Genomic DNA, 22474 nt, shown 5'->3' with positions numbered 1-22474 from the left:
TAGATGGTCTGCAACAAGAAAAGAAAACTGATTTCATGAAATGGAAATGGAATCCTGTTGTCTTTTCTAGGGCGACAATTTTATCATTCCACCCTGTACTTTAGTCTTTTCCTTTTCTTTATTTAGGTCCATTGTTTATCAACGGCATCCTCTTACGTTATTATGCTAATCTTACTATTCCTTCTATTTTCTCCTGCCACTTCTTGTCTCGTTCACTGTTTCTTCCACTACCTAAAACATGCAACGAGAAAACGAGCAACAAGATAATCAGAACTTATAGTATAGTGCTAAACCCTCCTCTGCTTTCATATGTTTTGAAATACATAACCTATCATAAAATGTAATGTTGTAGAGACAAGATGTATAAAAAAACAAATGGAAACAACAAATTAAACATAAGAAATCATCAAAACCGAGAGATTTACCAATTTCATTCAGTTCAACAAAAGTAAAACCGGTAAATCTCTTCTTTTGGATGATTTGTTTGTGTGTTCATTTGTTTCTCCTTTTGTACTTATATATATTCCCCAAAACCTCTGGCCTTGATGGAGGAGAAACTAAAACTTTTTTAATATGGTTTCAAATGATCTGAAATAACAGAAAGGGGAGACTTGATTCCAAATATTTCCCGTACGTTATATCTCCCCTCTTTTGGAAATAGGGTATGATTATGAATATCTCCAGTATCAAACAGAAGAGATGTTGCGAGTTTGTCTCTGATGTATCGTTATTTTCATGGAAAGTGTTCAACTGAGCTTCAATCTATGGTCCCCCCTCGCCAAACTTTCACAAGAAACACTCGTCTAGCTGTAAACACTATCAATAATTTCCCCCACTCTTTATCTGTGCCTAAACCTAAACGTAGATTCCATGAACAAAGCTTCTTTCTTAGAACTGCACGCCTGTGGAATTGTCTTCCGTTTTCCTGCTTTCCGGCTGACTACAATATGGTTTTGTTCAAGTCTAAAGTAAATAAGTTCTTGATGAGCCGTTCCATATAAGTTATTAAATTTACCAAATTTTCATTACTAATGATTACTATATTGACCAACTTCTACTGTACACTCTTTAACCCTTATCCTTGAGTGGCCTCTGGGCCTTGATAATGTGGTGATGCCTTTGTAAAAAAAAAAAAAAAAAAAAAAATAATTTTTATACACTGTAAAATTTACTTTATGTATGAAAACCAAAGAGGGGAGATATAACATATGAGAAATATTTGCAATCAAGTCTCCCCTTGCTGTTATTTCAGATTATTTGAAACCATAGCAACAAGTTTTAGTCTTCTCTCTATCAAGGCCAGAGGTTTTGGGGAAATATCAGATATTTTGTAATTCATATGCAAAACTAGGAAAACAAATGACTGATTGAAATATTTTATGGCTGTAAAACGTGCCAAAAATAGACTGGATTATGGATAATCACCTTAATGTGTGACCTTAAGGGCAAATTTCACATAGCTCACTACACAATTCAGGTCATTACCTCTCCAACAAGCCTTCATTTGTTAAATTCTGATCAATAGTCACTGAGATTTGGAACTTATAAAATTGCCAAAAAAGGTGGTGTGTGTGTGTGTATATATATATATATATATATATATATATATATATATATATATATATATATATAGCTTAATGTAAAAGGAAAAGAGAAAGATCAATTCCCCAAAAGGAGACTTATCCGAATAATGCCAAGCTCAATAATATTATTGAAGCTTATACAATAGGACAGCAAGAGTATGAAATGAAGATACAAAACTATATATTGGTAGATATACAATGGATCATTTATTGAATAATGGGATAAAAGGGACTCTTTATGCCAGGGCATTTCGAAGCCTAATGCTTCTCATCAGAAGAGTAGAGAAGGTGCTAGGTAGCATGGGGAAGATGCAGCGTCTAGCATAAGGTTCATTAGGGACGAAAAAGATTAAGAGAAATTATAGAATGTTGGGGAAAGTTTTATTGAATACTTTCGTACTATTATAATTATCCTACTATTATTTGGTATATTTGTACCACTCTCATAAGTAGTAATAGTTTCCTTACTCCTCCACTTTGACATCAATATGTATACTTAACCTTTTGCATCAAGTTAAACGCACTCATAGTCATTGCAACCCTAATCACGACCGCCCCCTTATAATCATACTCCCTATATCATAACAGAAGAAACTTATAAATATATTGCCGCATATTACCTTCCCGTTTTACAACCTTGCATAACCCCCCCCCCCCCCCTAAAAAAAATTATAAGCAATTTTATAGCCGCCATTTACCGCTTAGGTGGCACCAATCAAAATTACCCACTCCATAGAAAATAGACACCCCACAAACCATTAAAATAAATTACCACGCAGCAACAACACACCACCTATTTAACCATAATACATATACCCCTTAATCTCAATACTATGCTAAAGACCATATACAATCTTATATATCATACTATATATAACAAGCTTCTCCTTATTTATTTAGAATTCAATAAAGCTTCCCCCAACATATCTATATCTACCAATATATAGTTTTGCGTTTTCATTTCATACTCTTGTTGTCCTATATATATATATATATATATATATATATATATATATATATATAATGTGTCAGGTCATGTCATATGCTACTGGTACCATGTAACACAGTACTACCTGCGTCATGGTCAGGTCACTGGCGACTAAACTGGTTCCCCCATCAGACTTATTTGGTGATGAGGGTGGCTAGTCTCCCTGGAAGATTAAAAACAAGACCTTCCAAAGGGCAAATTAACCCTTTTTCTAGGTCAACGGCCAACTAGCACCATATATGTTTGTGTGTCTATGTGTGTGTTGGGGTGGAGAGGGTTCCCGTAAGCCATGGTGAAGGCAACCTTTCTAGGAGAAGCAAATCTCTGATTTAAAAAACCATAAAGTGGGAGACCAGTACCCGCATTAAACTGGTCTGCAGTTTAACTTGTTGCTGGCTATCTTGCTCTTGCTTGTTGCTGGATCTCAACATTTTGAACCGAGAGAGAGACTTAGCTGTCGTACAAAGCTAAGACTTTGTAACATCACCTGTGTATAAATACTCCCTCAGACATTTGTCTATAAAAATGGTCCTGTGGTGATGGAAAAGTTGTGACGCGTGTAGGCTTGAAATGCTGGAAGCATGTAATAATTGATCTCAATGACCGTCTTCAGTGTCATGCCTGCTTGAGCATGTGAATTCACTGGTAGGACTTAAAAAAAAAAAAAAAAAAGTCATTTTTGGGCTCATGGACTTTAAGTGTCTGAGGGAGTGGCACTCGTCTGACAAGACATTGCAATACCAGGTAGAAAGATATCCAAAAATTAAGAATAATTGAATTTCAACAAGGATCGTTGGAAGTGCTCAATCAAAGAGAGCTAATTATATTTTTTTTTATTATATTTTATTTAAATACAGTCTTATCTTGCTACGATGTGCAGACTGTTTCGATCATAATTGATCTCATCAGGCAAGAAGATTTAAAAATTCAAAAAGTTCAAAACTATTTTTAATTTTTAGAGGAGAGAAAATATACTTTGACTGGCGTGAAGCAAGGTTAATGTTCTTATATAAGAACATAAACCTTGCTTCACGCTTTTTAGTTTTTGAATTTTTAAATCTTCTTGCCTGATGAGATCAATTATGATCGAAACAGTCTACACATCGTTTTGAGCAGCCATTATAATCTTCTTTTTAAACAATAAATATCTGCTTTTTTAAGCCCTTTTGATTTTCTTATTTTTTATGGCACAGGAATTAAACAATAAATATCTGCTTTTTTATGCCAGTCTATACTAGTTTATAGCCTCATGTAGCGTGAAGGTCACTCAAGGATAAGAGTACAGTGGTCACTGACACAACAACAAAGTGATCGTTAAGGGTGGAAATTGGTTAGAATTTGATTATTTAAAATGACGACTCAACAAGAACCTGTTTACATTGAACTTGAAGATAACCAATGTTGTAGTTAACTAAAAAGCAGGTGCACAGAAGAGTTCCATAGCCGAGCAGTTCTAGGAAAGAAGTTTTTTGGTCGCCTGCCAAAGGAGGGATTGGACCTAGTAATTTACTCTCGTTTGTCTGTTCAATTGTTTGCACTTTTCTCAATACGGCTTGGATTGTTTTTTAATTTGCACAAACATTAGTCATGGTGAAAGTAAATTTTTGCTAGAATGGGTTTTCTGGGATAACTCTGGTTGCCTCCTTAGGATCCATTATAGGGTAAAATTATTTCAAAAATGTTCGTCCGTTCATTTGTTTGCAATTTTCTCAATAGACACTTGTTGAATTTTTTTTTTTTAATTTTGCACAAACATTAGTCATGATAAAAGTAAAGTTTTGCCAGAACAGATTTTCTGGAATAATTCTGGTTGCATCCCCGCCCACTCCCAGGAGGCATTATAGGGATAAAATTGCCCTCAAATCGTTCATTCGTTCGCACTTTTCTCAATAACCATGCCTTAGTATTTTTTTTTTTTTTTTTTTTTAAATTTTGCAAAAACATTAGTCATGGTGAAAGTAAGTTTTTCACTCGTGGAGGGAGACCCCGCACGCTCTCATGAAAGTTGCGTTAAATAGTTAATGAATTAGTACACAAACTGTTCGCTTATGTTTTGTCACCATTCCAATTTCTAATGAGGGATGTTCACTTGCGTTTTGACACAAGCAACAGTGAATAATTAATTACATTAGAAATCCCATTAGTCTGAAGAGAAGAAAGAAATACAAATGAATAAATGTGAAATAAAACATCTTTCAAACATGTTGATTGAGATTTGTTTCAGATATTTTTTTAAATTTTATTTTGAGATTTGTTTCAGATATTTTTTTAAATTTTATTTTGAGATTTGTTTCAGATATTTTTTTTTTAATTTTATTTTGATTTTTTTTTTTTTTTTTTTTTTTTTCAGATATTTTTAAAAAATTTTATTTTGAGATTTGTTTCAGATATTTTTTTAAATTTTATTTTGAGATTTGTTTCAGATATTTTTTTTTTAATTTTATTTTGATTTTTTTTTTTTTTTTTTTTTTTTTCAGATATTTTTTAAAATTTTATTTTGTCGCTCCTTTTTTTTTATTGCTGTTGCTACTGTTGCTTACCCTTCCCTGACATTTTGTGTGTGTGTGCTTTTAATTGGTGTTGGGATAATTAATCGGAATCAGGAATCGGAAGAATCAGTACATTTGGAGATATCAGAAACGGAAAACTTTGTGTCTATTTTCCGATGCCTAAATGATTCATGTCTTTTTTTATTTGATTTCTTCCATTGCTGGTAGAAAGCAACCCATATGATATGGATGTGTATCAGAAGAAAAGATGCATCATTATATTCCTAGCAATGAATTGAATTTCTTAAGAATAGTATTGGCTATGTAGAAAAATAAATTCTGAGGCACTAAAAGTTACTCGTTTTAATGGCACCACTCCCATCTTCAAAGGTCTTTAACTTTTTGAATGAAAGAAAATAGGAAGCTTTAGTTTTGGAATAATTCTTGTATAACAAAGCTCTGTGTTCATGTGGAACTGTCGTTCATCACTAGCATTGGAAATGGTGGTGACTATCTAGAAATTTAGAGAGCTCCTCCCAGTCATCATTCGTAGAGGCATCTCATTACACAATAAAAGTTTATGCTTACAACAACTGTGTTAGAAGCGTTCTCCTGTATGTCAGTGAGACTTGGTCTGGGGACATTACCAGATTAACTCGCAGCGATCATGCAATGATATGATGGATATGTTCCTCAAAGCTTGCTGATAGGACTGTTCTCAATGAGCGGAGATCCACTTCAGCATGATGTGACACAAGGTCAGAAAGTGGGAATGTCCAGCCAGCGCCCCTAAAAGAGAGGCACTCTAACCTAACAAAAATTGCCTGGACATCTTTGTCAGCATTCCCCGGTAGGGGTGCCTCAAGTAACAAGCAATAAACTTGCCCCATCTGTAAGTTGAGTGACAAGGCCTGAAAGGGTGGACTTCCTAATATCCAGGCGGCATACCTTGGTCCAACAGATACTGGGCCAGTTCTTTGTCCTGCGCCCGTAGGGCTGATTGTGAAGAACGGATTCTTGACTCATACTTTCTACCCAAGTTTCCAAACAGCTGAAGCAGCAAGGAGTTTTATCCTCATCAATACAAGCATTCTCCTGTATGCCAGTAAGACTTGGCCTGTTACAGTTGAGGACATTACCAGACTAATTCAATTCTAGTGCAATGATATGGATATGCTCCTCAAAGCTTGTTGATAGAACTCCTCTTAATGAGCAGAGATCTACCTCAGCATGATGTAACACAAGGTCAAAAAATGGGAATGTCCTCAATGAGCTGAGATCCAGGTGCCATTACATACAAAGGCAAGAAATAAACAAAAATATATTTTTTTCTTTTTTTTGAGAAAAGTTTTTTGTTTCGACAAAGTTTTTCAATGCTACATGTTTATCTAGCTCACGTTTATTCTTCCAACTGCATGCTGGCCACAGCCAACCCATTTTCATCCTCGACTTTAAATGTCCATTTTTTTCGATGTGCACCTCTTCTCTTTGACCACATTATGCATTTTTCTCCTTTTTTTCTTTTCCTTCTCGTGCACACTTTCTAATTTGCATATGCCTTTTTTTTTCCACTACTGTTTCTAATTTCTTCACAGTCAGCTATCCTTTGCTGCTGCTGATATTTTCCTATGCTCTCATATACACTATATTACACATTGTGAGCCTGTCTTTGTTTTATCGTTACTTTCATGGCAAGTGCTTGTCTAAACTCCAACCCCTGGTCCCCCATCGCCAATCTTTCACAATAAACACCCGTCTAGCTGAAATCACTGTCAAAAATTTTCCCCACTCTTTATCTGTACCTAAACCAAAACGTAGATTCTATGAACAAAGCTTCTTTCTAAGAAGTGCACGCCAATGGAACTCTCTTCCGTCTGCCTGTTTCCCACCTGACTACAACTTGGATGTTTTCAAGTCCAACATAAAAAATTCCTGATGAACCGCCCCCTTAAGTAAGACACTTTATCAAATTTCCAATACTAACGATTACTACAATACTATCCCATTGATTACTGTACACGCAATAACCCTTATCCCTGAGTGGCTTCCGGGCCTTGATAAGTGGTGACTTTCATAAAAAAAAAAGAAAGAATATGAGTGACCCCCCTTGAAGTAGTGTCATTTTCGAATATCATTATAAGAATAATGTATGATTATTGTTGTCATGGTGTGAGAAAAACTCATAATAATTTTGACACAGGAGTTCTTCACTGTGAAAACGGGAACATTCAAAAGAAGCAGGGCAAAAAAGATGACCATTGTCTGCCTAGAGGTGCTGGATTGAAGTAGTAAATTAAAGATTGTCTCTTACAATGTGATTTTATTATTTATATTGAACTATGTAGCACAATATTATTTTCTGAGTATTTATTAGTACTTATTAATTTAGCTCATTTGGGTCAGTTCTATATTCAAAATACAATGGACAATATTATCATAGAAATGTTAAACTCATTCGCTGATGTTATTGGTTTTTCAGTATTTTTTTTACTTTAACTGCAACTCAATACCTACCTTTAAAATGACGACTTTTAGAAGTTTTTTGGTATGCTGAAAATGAATATCACATTTAAATTTAGGGTAGACAAGTAGTTTTCTGGATATTAAGACATATATTGTATAGTGGGTGTGTACATATCGGGGGCATATAACAGATGATGAGATAACAGATTATAATAGATGTACATAGATGATGAGACATTTATAATAGATGTACACAGTTCATATTTATAATAGGAGAAGGGATATACATGTGAGAGAGATGTGAAATGGACAGTTCTTTTAACACAGAGAGATACATTATTGATGATGGGGATAGACAGTCACACTTTTAGAAGGTGTTTCATATAATGTTCATTTTACAAAGACAATAAACAAAATCACGTTACCTTTCAGTGGATGACAACAAAGGCTTACTTATAACATGATGATATTTATTCTTCCAATTGGATGAGATGATAATCAAGAATTTGATTGCTTTGCAGAATTACGTCTTGTCTCCCCTTTTTCTCGCTTCCGAAAGGGGTTTAGCTAACTCTTCTCCTCTGATTGTTCCGAACTCAACTCTTGCACTAATGTCTGACTGAACTGATTGATTTTGAACCCTCTTAACTGAATATATTGAATCTATCTTTCTTTGTGACGTCAGGAATGTGCTCAATCATGTGAGAGTCCTAACGTGAATTCTACATATTACACGTCTCCACACGCCTTTGCAACACAAAGAAAATTCCTCGATCCATTGTCTATTATTCCTAACTGACCTATCTTTGTTTTACAATTATTTGTACTTTTTTTTTTACGCAGGAATCACCACTTATCAAGGCCCAGAGGCCACTCGAGGATAAGGGTTCGTGTGTGTGTATATATTAGTCAATGTGATTATAGCATATTAAACATACTTAGGGGGACAGTTCCTCAAGAACTTATTTTTGTTGGACTTGAAGACAATCAGATTGTAGTCAGCTGGAAAGCAGGAAAACGGAAGAAAGTTCCACGGGCGTGCAGTTATAAGAAAGAAGCTTTGTTCATGTAATCTGCCTTTAGTTTTAGGCACAGATAAAGAGTGTGGGAAATTATTGATAGTGTTTTTTTTTGTTTTTGTTTTTACATAGGCATCCCCACTTATCAAGGCCAAGAGACCACTCGAGGATAAGGGTTAAAGTGTGTACAGTAGAAATTGGACAATATAGTAATCGTTAGTAATGGAGATTTGGTAAATTAGTTAACTTATATGGAACGGCTCATCAAGAACTTGTTTACATTAGACTGGAAGACAACCATATTGTAGTCAGCTGGAAAGCAGAAAAACGGAAGACAATTCCATAGGCATACAGTTCTAAGAAAGAAGCTTTGCTCATGGAATCTACGTTTAGGTTTAGGTATCGACAAATTGTTTTATCGCTGTAAAAAAAACAAAAAAAATACTTGATGAAATTAAGTGAATTTTTTTTTTTCGGAGAACTTCGTTCCATAACGGATATGTGCAATATAACCTTTTTTCGATATTTTCATTTTTTAATGTCTTGATTAAACTGTACAAGTACCGAAATTCCTACTGCTATATACCTAGAAAACGGGGCTATTAAACCTGGCATAGTGATATGAGACAAGGAGAAAAAAGCAACCTTAGTAGAAGGTAGTGTCCTCAATGATGCTGCGTTAAACAGAGCTGAGAGGGAAAATACAACGAAATACCAAAGTCTTATGTATGACAGGAAAAGAAATTGGAATCCTAGGAAGATTTCTATCATTACAGTAATTATAGGAGCAACTGGACACATGAAGAAGAATTTCAAAAACTACCTGACAAATATACCCGGTCAACCAAGTGCAAGAAAGATTTAAACAATTGCACTTCGAGGGATGGCTAGAATCTTTAAAATAGCTCTCGATTAGAATATATGATATAGCGGGTGAATGTCTGGCATGCGGTAGGATTCCTCACATCTAGCTTGAACAAAACAATGAAAATCTAAACAAAAAAAAACATTGTTAAATGTAGCAGAATTCTATTGTTTTCATTTTTCCAAGTAATCTTTTTAGTTTCAAAATCAAATCTATCTATGAAAGTGTGTGTGTGTGAGGACACTTCTCAACCTATATACTCAACAAATTTTATGATCTACTTGAAATTTTCCATATAGGGCATTCAGACATGTGGAAAACATTTTAATCGGTTTTCATCTGGAAAAAAGTGCAGTTAAAAAGTAAAAATTGAAAAATTGGTATGTGGGGGGTGATCGGAGATTTTTATCTGTTTGTCAACTGTTTCAGGAATCCACAAATGCTACCGTGAAACATAATAGCTTCTTTATGTTAAGAATAAGTGTTATGGAGTTAAATGGTAATAAATGAAAGGAACACGGGATTTTTAGGAACGATACATGTATTCACATAAATTACAAGCAAAGCGAGTTGAGTATATTCATTCCTCAACGGTAGGACATTTGCACACGTCCAGCTTGGTCGCATGCCAATCTCAGACTGCCAGGCACCGGTACTCGATACCGGAAGTGACGTCACCAATAGAAGTGATGTCATGAGATAATCCATTAAGCCCATGGAGGGGGTGTCTCCAACAATAAGAAGGTTGGAAAACATTTTGTAAAGGTAGTGTCAAGCTGACATAATGGTTATCATATTTGCTTCACTGTCTTTAGGTTATGGTTTTGATCTCAGTTCCAGTATTTTTTTTTATTTACAAGAAGTGAACTGTTTAGGGAAAACATGATACTTGTATACACATGTCTCAGTTTCTGTATGAATTAAAATATAATATTTATGCATATTTTATGACTGGGCAACGCTGGGCAGCATGCTAGTATATCTATAAAAGTGAGAATGTGTGCGTGTGTGAGGGCAATTCTCAACCAATTTTTGATCTACAGACTTGAAATTTGATATATAGGGTATTCAGACATGTAGAGAACTTTTTAATCAGTTTTCATCCAGAAAAACTGGCTGCTATAGGCTCAAAATTGAAAAATTGGTACGTGTGGGTCATCGGATTTTTATCTGTTTATTAACTGTTTCACAGATGCACGTACATGAATCGTTCCCATGACAGATTCCTTATGTTAAGAATAAAGTTAGCAAACACCTTTTGGACTCGTGTCAAACTGGCCTAATGGTTATTGTACTTAACTCATTGTCTTTGTGTTTTGGTTTCGATTTCAGCTCGAGTATTTTTTTTTTCCTTACCAGAAGTGAACTTTTTAGAAAAACATAATACTCGCATGCACGTCTCAGTTTCTTTCTGTTTTTTTTTTTTATTAATTTAGTATATTTATTTTTTTTTATTGATTTAGTATATTTATTTTTTTTATTAATTTAGTATATAAAAGCCAAAGTGTGTGTGCGTTTGTATGTTTCGCAAAAAATTTCGACAGACACATCAGAACGTGACAAAATTGGTATCATTCGTTCGACGTCTTGGACGACAAATATCGAAAAATTGGCCAAAAGCATTAATTCCTTCACTCTCAACTCAGCCGTTTTTACAAGGAGGGGTCGTTTTTGTCATCAATATTTCTGCAAGTCATCATTTCTTCTTGATTGATTACCCTTTTACCCTTAATTCCAACACTTGGGCTTCCGGTTTCGCAATGGATGCATCAGCTAAGGCATTACGTTTTTTTTTTTCATCTTCTTTTCCTCCTTCATGTTACAGCTTTTTTTTAACACCTCTCTCCACCCGGGTTGCCTACTATTGCTTTGATTCCCTCCCCACCGCTACTACCACTTCTTTTTAATACTTTTTGGTTCCCCCCACCTCCACCCACCAGGGTTCTTTACTACACCACCTCTCCACACCCGGGTAACGCAGCGTACCCCTGCTAGTCTGATATATAAATATCATATGTCAGTTTGTGCATGTGTTTGTGTGCTCGTGTATCTGTTAAAATCTTTCATCAGCCGCATCAGACCGGATCAAAACCAGTACCATCTGAAAGAGCAATCCCTCGGATGCATAATATGTGAAAATTAGAAAAAAACGATTCATTCTGTAGTAGTCAACTGGACTATTTCTTGCAAGCGGGGGAGGGGGGTCACTTTTCGTGACACCTTTTCAGGGGATTGCTCAATATCATTCGTATAGTAGCTGTGTCCAAACAGAACTTTATTTTCACCCAGGCAATGCCAGCTATTCATGCTAGTTTTTTTTAAAGGAATTTAATCTTGTGTTTAATACCGGGCAACGCGAGGTGCATCTGTTAGTAGATTAATAAATGTTGCATATATATCACGAGTACTTTTGATTCTTTGTCGAATTGTCTTCAGGTGACAAACTTTTCTATTTTCAGAACAATGAAAAGTACGGAACTCAGCTGAGTATCCGTTACAAAGAAATCAAAAAGGAACGGAAGAATGCCCCAACTTCAACGACATCATTTGGCAATGCTATCGGCAGTACAGCATCCTTGATAAAGGACCAACAAATATTCAAATTATCCACACAGTCGATCCCAGTTTCCCGTATGCCTTGGGGTCTGGGGTTTCTAGGTAAGTGAAAGCCACCAGTTGATGAGGATGACCTACTTTTTTTCTTTTTTTTTTTTCAAAGTAAAATAATAATCGCAATACTTATTCGAAAAAGTTGGTGCATCATGGATGCAAAAGATGCGGTCAAGTTGATACTGACATGAAACTGATATTCGAAAGGTTTCACAGCTGTTGTATCTTTCCTGTTGCATATTAGCGCACCCGGGATATTGATGAATTATCTGAGCAGAAAGATGATTATTATTAGTAGATTGAATTAGATTTTACGTTTCTGAATTTTTGAGATGAGGATTATTGTATTATTTGGATTCATCGGACTATTGATCTCATCTTGAGTGTGATTTTCATGTTTCAGTCGATGTAACCTCCAACCTTCAAATGTATCTTGTCAAACTCAGGAATTTTTCTGCCAAACTCAGGAATTTGGGCGGAATTTCGAGCGGAACACTTTATTTATGTCACGGGGGTAGCGTGCTCTTGTTGTAAAAGTAATATTCTCCTGAAGATTGAAGGTTCAATCCTCAGTGTGGGCGACCAAAAAAATACATTTGCGAATTACTTAGGACCTCTATCCTATCATGGCTGATGTACAAAGAGTATGCTACCCCTGTGACATAAATAAATGGTTCTGCTCAAAATTCCGTCCAAATTCCCGAATTCAACAGAAAATTTCCAGAGTTCAACAACAAACACCTGAAGAAGGCTGGCGGTTATATCGACCGAAACATGAAAATCACATTCAAGATGAGAACAGTAGTCCAATGAATAATAATACAAATGAATTAGATTTGTTTTAAAGAGAAAAATGGAACTGAAGGAGAAATATGGTTAAATGATGTTTTAGGAATTTAACTTGATTCTATAAACAATGAAAAGAAGAAATTTTAGAAAAATTAAAACAAATATGTTTTAATAGAAAAGAATGTTAGAACATAAACAAAATATGTGATGAAGGTAGATGATTTAATTTATGTCTTTGGTCAGGTGGAGTTAATGATGTAAGGATATAGTTTGTAAATATACGTAATAAGATTTAGGAGTTAGTCAGGTGTCTTGATCGAACGAGTTGGGATGAGTAGACCGGACAGGCAAGTTTTCAGCTGATTGGCAATCGTTCAACTATGGAAGCATTCAGCTTGAAAGACAGTAATATGTAATTCCTGAAAAGGGTATGGTGTGCAACGTCAGAACAAAAAAAGTTGCAACAAGAATAAATGTAAATGTGGAAAAACAATTTGGTTGTCTGAGTGGTAGAAAATAACTTCCATTTTTAGAAGCGAGTCTGGAACAATACAGTAATGGTTCCAACCAAAAAGATAGCCCTTTTCTTGTCTGGGCAAGCAGACAATGGTGCTATTTGTCCTGTTGAACTATTGTTGAAGGTATCTATATCTTAGATTATGTTGATTAATCGGACTATTTTTCTCATCTTGGGTGTGATCACTACAACCTGCGACCTTCTTCTTTGGGTGTTGAAAACATGCTTCTTTTTCTCTAAGGAAAAGAGGGTTGGCTCTGCATTACAAGAATTCAAACTGTGGGTTTGAGGGTGGATTCGAATTCTTGTAATGCAGAGCCAACCCTCTTTTCCTTAGAGAAAAAGAAGCATGTTTTCAACATCCAAAGAAGAAGGCCGCAGGTTGTAGCGACCGAAATATTGTGCTAATAACACCCAAAATGAGAATAATAGTCCGATTAATCAACATAACGCAAGCATTCACATCTGATATCCAAAATTCAGAATTGTATCCATATATAATTTTGTATGGACTTTTGTTATGATAAAGTGCAGCAAACTAAGTATTATGGTATCTGTTTGATTCACAATTAGCGATTAAAATGGATTAATACAAATTAGTATTTAATGCAAAATTGAGCACAAATTTAACCATATTGATTGACTGACCTACAAGTTTCTGAGAAAAAGTGGAATGGACAAACAGACAAACAGACATACTAAGTGTTGATTGTCGCTTAGGCATTTGATTTTCAATCTTGGTATAAGGTAGTTGCTGGTCTAGCCACACCAAAGAGTTGTGATACAGCGAAACAGTCTGTTTGTAGATGACATATATATATTATATATGGAGGGGGTTATAAGAATAAGATCGATTCTTTAAGAGGAGACTTATCGGGATAATGCAAATTTTTACAAATTGTTTGGAGTTTATATAGAGTATCAATAAAGTAATAAAACTACAATATAAAATATATGCTAATATATAGAGATTTATTCAATAAGGATGTTACATCAATTAGAGGTGTAGGATAAGTAAGAACTCTTTATATCATGGTATTTCAAAGCCTAATGCTTCTCATCAAAAGAGGAGAAAAGATGCTAGGTAACATAATAGGAATGCGACATCTAGCAATAGTTCATTAGCAGCAAAATATTTATAGAATATTGATACTGTTTGGGATTAGGAGAGAACTAAAGTGATCTCTGTGATATATGAGGAGTATAGCATTTATTATATAATAAAGATAGGTGTATAGTATGTCTGCCATGGTGGGTTTAAAATATTTGTGATTAAACTCTCGGGGAGAATATATGCGATAAGTGAATTGAAAGAAGATGCTTATTTAATCATTAAATATTTAAATGAAGTATATATATATATATATATATATATATATATATATATATATATAAAGGACAAGTAGTTAGTAAAACACGTTAAAAAACACTTTGAAAAAGAGTTAAAAACATATTTAATTTTAAAAAGGAAGTACAAAATAAATGGATAGTCCTTAATCCGCGGAGTTTTGAAGAAATACTTTCCTTCTCATCAGAGGGTAGGATTTAGCAAAATGCATATATATATATATATATATATATATATATATATATATATATATATGAGGGGAATGTTAACAGTGAGGGCTGTTTCTGTAGATGGCCTCTATGAATTATTATTTTATTTTGCTTGCATATTCTTGAAAGTGACTATACATATGTTGTGATTTTTCATTCTGTATAGATGACTTAACATTTACTCTTGATATATTTATACAGTTTATTTGTTTGAAAAATTACAAATTTATGTGCTACAAAAACATGCAAAATCACAAGACAAAAAATTTAGTCCTATAAGAAATTGGGGGAGAAGAGGGGAAGGGTACATGGTCTTTCTAGATAGTCTACAAAACTTTGGAGATTACTCTTGACTGGCAACATTTACCATAATACCGCACTCACACCGTGTAGTTGAACCTACTTAACAAATTTCCCCAGCATTTTTATAAAAAGTATGTACACGTATGCATGTGTGTTAAAGAACAATTTTTTTTTTTCATTATTATATACTAGCATTTCAGCCCGGCGTTGCCCGGGTGTTTGGAGGTGTATGTTGAGCAAAAAAAAAGAAAAAAAAGCAGTCAATTTTTTTAAACTTTGACCCATATTATGACCCCTTAAAATTTATTGTTTTGAGCTCAAATCAAGTTATTAAGTTAGATCCATGTCTAAGGAACCTATATCTAAAATTTCAAGTGTTTAGACCCAAAATTGTTGGAGGAGTTTGGTAGAGTTCTCAAAGGTCAAATTGTTGAACTTTGACCCCTTAACAGCCAAATTTCTGGCCGAAAACCGATCACAAAGATTTTCCCAAATATTAGTATCCTGTATATCAAATATCGAGTCTGTAGACTTAAAATTGACAGAGTTATTGCGTAGGGAAATGTGCACAGACACACACACACACATACAGACATGTTCACTTTTATAGAGATATAGATTAAGTTTTATTTGAATGTGAAAAAATTGTGTGAATTTAAAAGTTCAATGAAAATGTACGTCATAAAGGATGAATTTGGTTTTGTGACATCATTCGGTGGCCATGGTTACAAGACAAAACCAAGATAATTTCTACAGAAGTTTATTAGTATACTAGAACCTTCCACATCTAGATAGTTCATCTATAGTATATACAGTGTAACCCGGATATAAGAGACCCGAATATAAGAAAGGCGGAATATAAGAGAGCTTTTCTCTGGTCCCAAATTAGAGGCTGTGTTAATGTACAGTGTAACCCGTATATAAGAGACCTAAATATATGAAACCCTAATATAAGAGAGATTTGGGGGATTAGAGGCTGTATTAATGTATAGTGTAACCCGGATATAAGATAGCTTATGAGGCCCTGATAAGAAGTTTCTTATATCCGGGTTAAACTATATCCATACCATACTAAAGCAGCAATAACCTAACCAAAAAGTGTGTTGATTCTGATGGTGCTTATTTCGATCAATAAATTTTTGTTGGGGTCAAGATATGTTCATCTGAATATAAAAGTTAAAAGCCGCAATAACTTTCTTGTCAACCTGATATGTTGGCAAGTTGAAATACAGAATGTTTATTTCAACTTGCCAACATATTTCTGTTACTTTTACGCATGTGCAAATTCATTCATAGATTGAAGTGGTTTAATTTTAAATCTTTTTTATCTATCTGTCGATAGCTCAAATGATAAGGGAACTCAGCTGGAGTTTTGGTTTCAATTCTAGCTGAAAGCACCCAAGTGATTTTTTTTTTTTTAACTTTTGAAATCAGTATTATATATTAGGTACAATATAATATTCAATAAAGAATTGGCTCTGTAATTAATTTATTTACTTTTTTTTTTCATTGGTATTTCATCCTGAACAAGGCACAGTCCCAGTTTGATGTAAGGGGTTACTATTTACGACGAAATTTATAGGGATCTCCAAGTAGGGAGTTGAGCAATGAGATGTTTTTTTCACATTATATTTACACTTCTGCATTTCATTAGAATCAGGGAAGCAAGAGACTAGGTGGGAATCCCAAAGTCTAATAGTTTGAGGGAAGAAACTATTTCAATAGAAGGCTTTACAGCATATATGGATCTCTAGATTGTAAATGGTGGAATTTTGCCGCTTGTCAGGTTAATCCGGGGGGGGGGTTACATTGAGAGTACACAAGTGCTAGGAGTTTGTTGGAGCACATTCTATTAAAATACTTGTAAAACAGGCACAAGGATTCAACATTTTGGCACCTGAAGAAGGTTGGAGGTTACCAAAATGTTGTGAAAATCACACTCAAAATGAGAATGGTAGTCCGACGAATCCAAATAATATGAATAACGAATCCTCATCTAAAAAATTTAGAAATGTTATTTTAATTTATTTTCATATTCTAATATTAACTATGAGAATTTCTCGGAATTTAGAGGAAAGACATCAATGTTTACTATTTAGATCTATGGTCCTCCTTGCCAAACTTTCACAGCAAACACTTGTCTAGCTACAACCACTATCAACAATTTCCCCCACTCACTATCTGTACCTAAATCTAAATGCAGATTCCATGAACAAAGGTTGATGACTTCAGAGTAAGATTAATTCTGGACAATATTGGAAGATATGTGCAGAATAGAAGACTCTGATGATATAGTCATGTTGAAAGAATGGATGAGAATTCCTCAGTTATGAGATGTAGAACAGTTGAGGTAGCATGTCCAGTTAAGAGGGGAAAGCATAAGAGGGTGTGCGCAGAACAAGTGACATTGGAATATTTATTTGCACAAAATATAAAATTACGTTATGGACAAATTAGGCACATAGCCATTCAAGAGTGTGGAGGTAATGGGTATCGTTGGTCATCCTTGGTTTCAAATACTTTTTTCTTTTCTTTTTTCTTTTTTACATAGGCATCACCACTTATCAAGGCCGATCGGCCACTCAAGGATAAGGGTTAAAGAGTGTAGAGTAGTCAAAAGGACAATATAGTAATCAATAGTAATGGAAGTTCGGTAAATTTGTTAACTTAAGTGGAACGGCTCATCAGAAACTTGTTCACGTTGGACTTGAAGACAACCATATTATAGACAGCTAGAAAGCAGGAAAATGGAAGACAATTCCACAGGCGTGCAGTTCTAAGAAAGAAGCTTTGATCATGGAATCTATGTTTAGGTTTAGGCACAGATAAAGAGTGGGGAAAATTATTGATAATGTTTTCAGCTAGTCTAGTGTTTCTTGTGAAAGTTTGGCGAGGGGGGGAACCATAGATTGAAGCTCAGTCGAACACTTTCCATGAAAATAACGATAAAGCAGAGACAAACTCGCAACATCTCTTCTGTGAGATAGAGGTTGCAGCAAAGAGAAAAGGACATCTCCCACCAGGCCACAAAGTCTATTTTGAACCCTATCAAGGCAGGACAAGTCTTTTCTAGCAGTTCCTGCCCATATGTGGCAACAGTATTCCATCCTTGGAAATTAACTTAAAATTGTCTATCCTACTCTTAACTAGAAATATTTCATTTCAGTTACCACAATACCACATTCACTCCAAGGGCTGCTTTATTTAAGATAAGCCCAAATTTGAAAAAGTTTTAATGAATTATTGACAGTAATAACATTCCATGTTGAAAGAGTGGGTGATACTGTTTAGGTTAGTAGATGTAGAATAGTTGAGGTTGCAGGTCCAGTTTACAAGGGAAGGCCAATGAAAAACATGGGGAAAGTAAATAAAATGGATTTGGGAGAAATTGGAATAAAGACCTGGCCAGAGATAGGTTGGTTTTAAAGTTAATACATTAAGTCGTCCAATACATGCGGGTGTATAAAGTAGATGTTGAACTGGTTACGATGATGATGATGATAATGATGTCTCTCTAAAAACATTTTTTTTTGCAGGTGGTGGACGATGTTCCAATGATTTGACCATGGAAATACCAATTCATTCCCTCAAGTTTTATGATTTCAAAGAACAGCTAAAATTTTTGGCCTATGTTTATGGAATTAAGTGTGTAAGTTTTTTCATGCAGTATTTATAAACTCATGAATTTTTTTCATGCAGTATTTATAAACTCATGAATTTTTTCATGCAGTATTTATACACTCATGAATTTTTTCATGCGGTATTTATAAACTCATGAATTTTTTCATGCAGTATTTATAAACTCATGAATTTTTTCATGCAGTATTTATAAACTCATGAATTTTTTCATGCAGTATTTATAAACTCATGAATTTTTTCATGCAGTATTTATAAACTCATGAATTTTTTCATGCAGTATTTATAAACTCATGAATTTTTTCATGCAGTATTTATAAACTCATGAATTTTTTCATGCAGTATTTATAAACTCATGAATTTTTTCATGCAGTATTTATAAACTCATGAATTTTTTTCATGCAGTATTTATAAACTCATGAATTTTTTCATGCAGTATTTATAAACTCATGAATTTTTTTCATGCAGTATTTATAAACTCATGAATTTTTTCATGCAGTATTTATAAACTCATGAATTTTTTCATGCAGTATTTATAAACTCATGAATTTTTTCATGCAGTATTTATAAACTCATGAATTTTTTCATGCAGTATTTATAAACTCATGAATTTTTTCATGCAGTATTTATACACTCATGAATTTTTTCATGTAGTATTTATAAACTCATGAATTTTTTCATGCAGTATTTATAAACTCATGAATTTTTTTCATGCAGTATTTATAAACTCATGAATTTTTTCATGCAGTATTTATAAACTCATGAATTTTTTCATGCAGTATTTATAAACTCATGAATTTTTTCATGCAGTATTTATACACTCATGAATTTTTTCATGCAGTATTTATAAACTCATGAATTTTTTCATGCAGTATTTATAAACTCATGAATTTTTTTCATGCAGTATTTATAAACTCATGAATTTTTTCATGCAGTATTTATAAACTCATGAATTTTTTCATGCAGTATTTATAAACTCATGAATTTTTTTCATGCAGTATTTATAAACTCATGAATTTTTATTATCACATTGTTTTTACATCATTTCTTCTCTTTTTTGTTATATACAAAGGGTGCCTTCAATATGTTTTTTTTTTTTTTTTTACACAGTGATCACCACTTATCAAGGCCCGGAAGCCACTCAGGGATAAGGGTTATTGCAAGTACATTATGTTAGTGTGGAGATTTGATGAAGTGTTTACTTAAGGGGGCGGTTCATTAGGAATTTGTTAACATTGGACTTGAAGACATCCAAGTTGTAGTCCGGTGGGAAGCAGGCAGACGGAACAGAGTTCCACAGGCGTGCAGTTCTAAGAAAGAAGCTTTGTTCATGGAATCTGCGTTTTGATTTAGGCACAGATAAAGAGTGGGGGAAATTTTTCACAGTGGATTCAGCTAGACGGGTGTTTTTCGTGAAAGATTGGCGAGGGGGGACCAGATGTTCCCAGACTTTTTTCGTATGAGCACTTTTATTGGAAGTACACATCCGAAACTTTAGTCCTCTTGCAAGTAATCTCCTTCGGCTGCAATGCACTTGTACCATTCCAATAGCTCATGGAAGATCTCTTGTGTGAGCGTGTCAATGATCCTCGTGACTCTCTTTCATCTCCTCTATTGTCTCATAACAACAGCCTCTAAGGTTTTCCTTGATCTTAGGAAATAACCAAAAGTCACAGGGAGCAAGATCTGGACTATAGGGAGGGTGAGGAACTGTTTTGATGCCCATCTTGGTTAAATAGTCTGTGACAAGGATTGAGTTGTGAACTGCTGCATTCGCACAAATCTTCTGCATCTTCAGTTCCTTGTGTATAATTGCGTGTACAGTTCCCACACTGACATCAAACTGTGCACTTATTGTCTTTATAGACACACGACTGTCCTTATCAACGAAATTCTTTATTTGACCAATCAAATCTGGTGTTCTGTCTTCCTTACTCCTCCTACACCTCTCATCATCCCTCACAGACTCTCTGCCTTCCTTGAATTTCTTATGCCACTCAAAAACTGGTGCTCGACTCATGCAAGATGGTCCAAAAGCAGTCGGAAACATTCCATACGCTTCTGTGGAATTTTTTCCACGTTTAAAACAAAATTTTATTGCATATCATTCTTCTAAAGTGTCCTCACGTCCAGATTGCATTTTTTAAATTCACCAGCTGTGACAATTAGGCTTTAGTAAGATGTATTCCAATTCCTGCTGTAGCTGTTCATTTCAACTTGAAATAATAAAAATCGGTCAGTCATCTCATAAGATGTATAGCAATAACATATTATTTTTCTAGAGTCTACAAAAAAAGTCTGGAAACTTATTGATGACACCTCATATATATTAGTGATGGTAAAATTCTAATATTTTTCCTGATTCTGATACAATTACCAATTCTGATTCTAATTTTTTTTTTTTTATCATTAAATATTTTGCTACAGAGTTGCTTTTTTTTTCTTGGGGTTTGGGGGGGGGTCGGATTATCATAAATACCTGTGTAATATGTACATACATTTGTGGTAACATAAAAATACACTTGTAGGTAGTAGGAACCTATTGTTTAAAATATATGAATATGTATTATTTTATTATTAGTACCAGTAATGGAAAATTAAGTTTTAAACAATAATAAAAATGAAACAATTAAAAGAATTGATTTCAATATCAATTCCAATACCATAAAAGTTCTGATTTTGATGCCAATTAATTGTCCTCACACTAAAATATATATATATATATATATATATATATATATATATATATATATATATATATATATAAAATATAAAAAATGCAATCTGGACGTAAGGACACTTTAGTAAGAAGTAAAAGCATATTTATTATTCAGAAAGGAAACACAAATAAAGGTGTAAGTCCTTAATCCGTGGAGTTTCGAAGAAATACTTCTCATTAGAGGGGAGGACTTAGCAAAATGCATAAACAAATTTTGCTTGTAAAGTATGTAAAGAAACTAAGTATGAAAAGAAAATGAAACAGATGGAGTGGAGTAAAAAAGGAAAAATGGTTTCATGTGAGAGCGTGTTCCCATGGTTGTTGAGTCCAAAATCTAGTGAATCCAAGAAGGTGGTGAAAGTAAAATATCCAAGTTTGTGATAGTCCGAATGCACATTGTTGGAGTTTTTAATAGTCCAAAAAATAAATTTCTATATGACTAGGCACAGATGAAAAAGTCCAGTCTGTGAGTTTAATCAAAGAGAAAGCAATTTGAAAAATAAGTAAAAAGAAGTAGCACTCAGTGGACTAGGTTAATTCAAGGGTGAGAGAGAGTATTGATTCAATAATCAAGACAGTTCAACACTGTGGAGTGAGGGAGGTTGATGATCTGGTTGTCATGACAATTTATCACTGTAAAAATAGTAATTAAGTCATTGGGGGTGGGGCGAAATGGAGCAGGTCAGTTTGGTGGAATTATAGGCAGTTAAGCAAGAGTATTTGAAAACTTATTGTGTGAAATAATTTATTTGGAAGATTGGAGGGTTTTATTGAGAGTTTTAGTGGATTGTAAAGTTTGAGGAAAGAATAAAGGAGAATAAGAGGAAAAAGAGGGTGGCTGGCGCCCGCATACTCTGTCATAGTACAACCAATAAAAAGAAAAAGAATTACGCTCGAACTGACGTACAAATGTATATATATCTATGCATAAGCATG

At 34.2% G+C, this 22474-nt stretch overlaps 1 protein-coding gene across 1 annotated transcript in view; it reads left to right on the top strand.

Annotated features, from left to right (window-relative positions):
• Nucleotides 1–22474, top strand: part of LOC145297800 (uncharacterized) — a 339551-nt gene that overhangs the window by 59839 nt on the left and 257238 nt on the right. The window contains exons 8-9 of the mRNA XM_080144088.1: nucleotides 11867–12065; nucleotides 18720–18832. Of these exons, the coding sequence (XP_080000214.1) occupies nucleotides 11867–12065; nucleotides 18720–18832 (312 nt within the window). The remainder of the gene's footprint in view (nucleotides 1–11866; nucleotides 12066–18719; nucleotides 18833–22474) is intronic.

The sequence above is a fragment of the Euprymna scolopes genome, chromosome 18 (genome assembly GCF_053919585.1).
Source record: "Euprymna scolopes isolate OS-2025 chromosome 18, ASM5391958v1, whole genome shotgun sequence".
NCBI classification, from domain to species: Eukaryota; Metazoa; Mollusca; class Cephalopoda; order Sepiida; family Sepiolidae; genus Euprymna; species Euprymna scolopes.
Note: the sequence above shows the minus strand (reverse complement) of the source record. Positions and strands in the feature narration are given on the sequence as shown.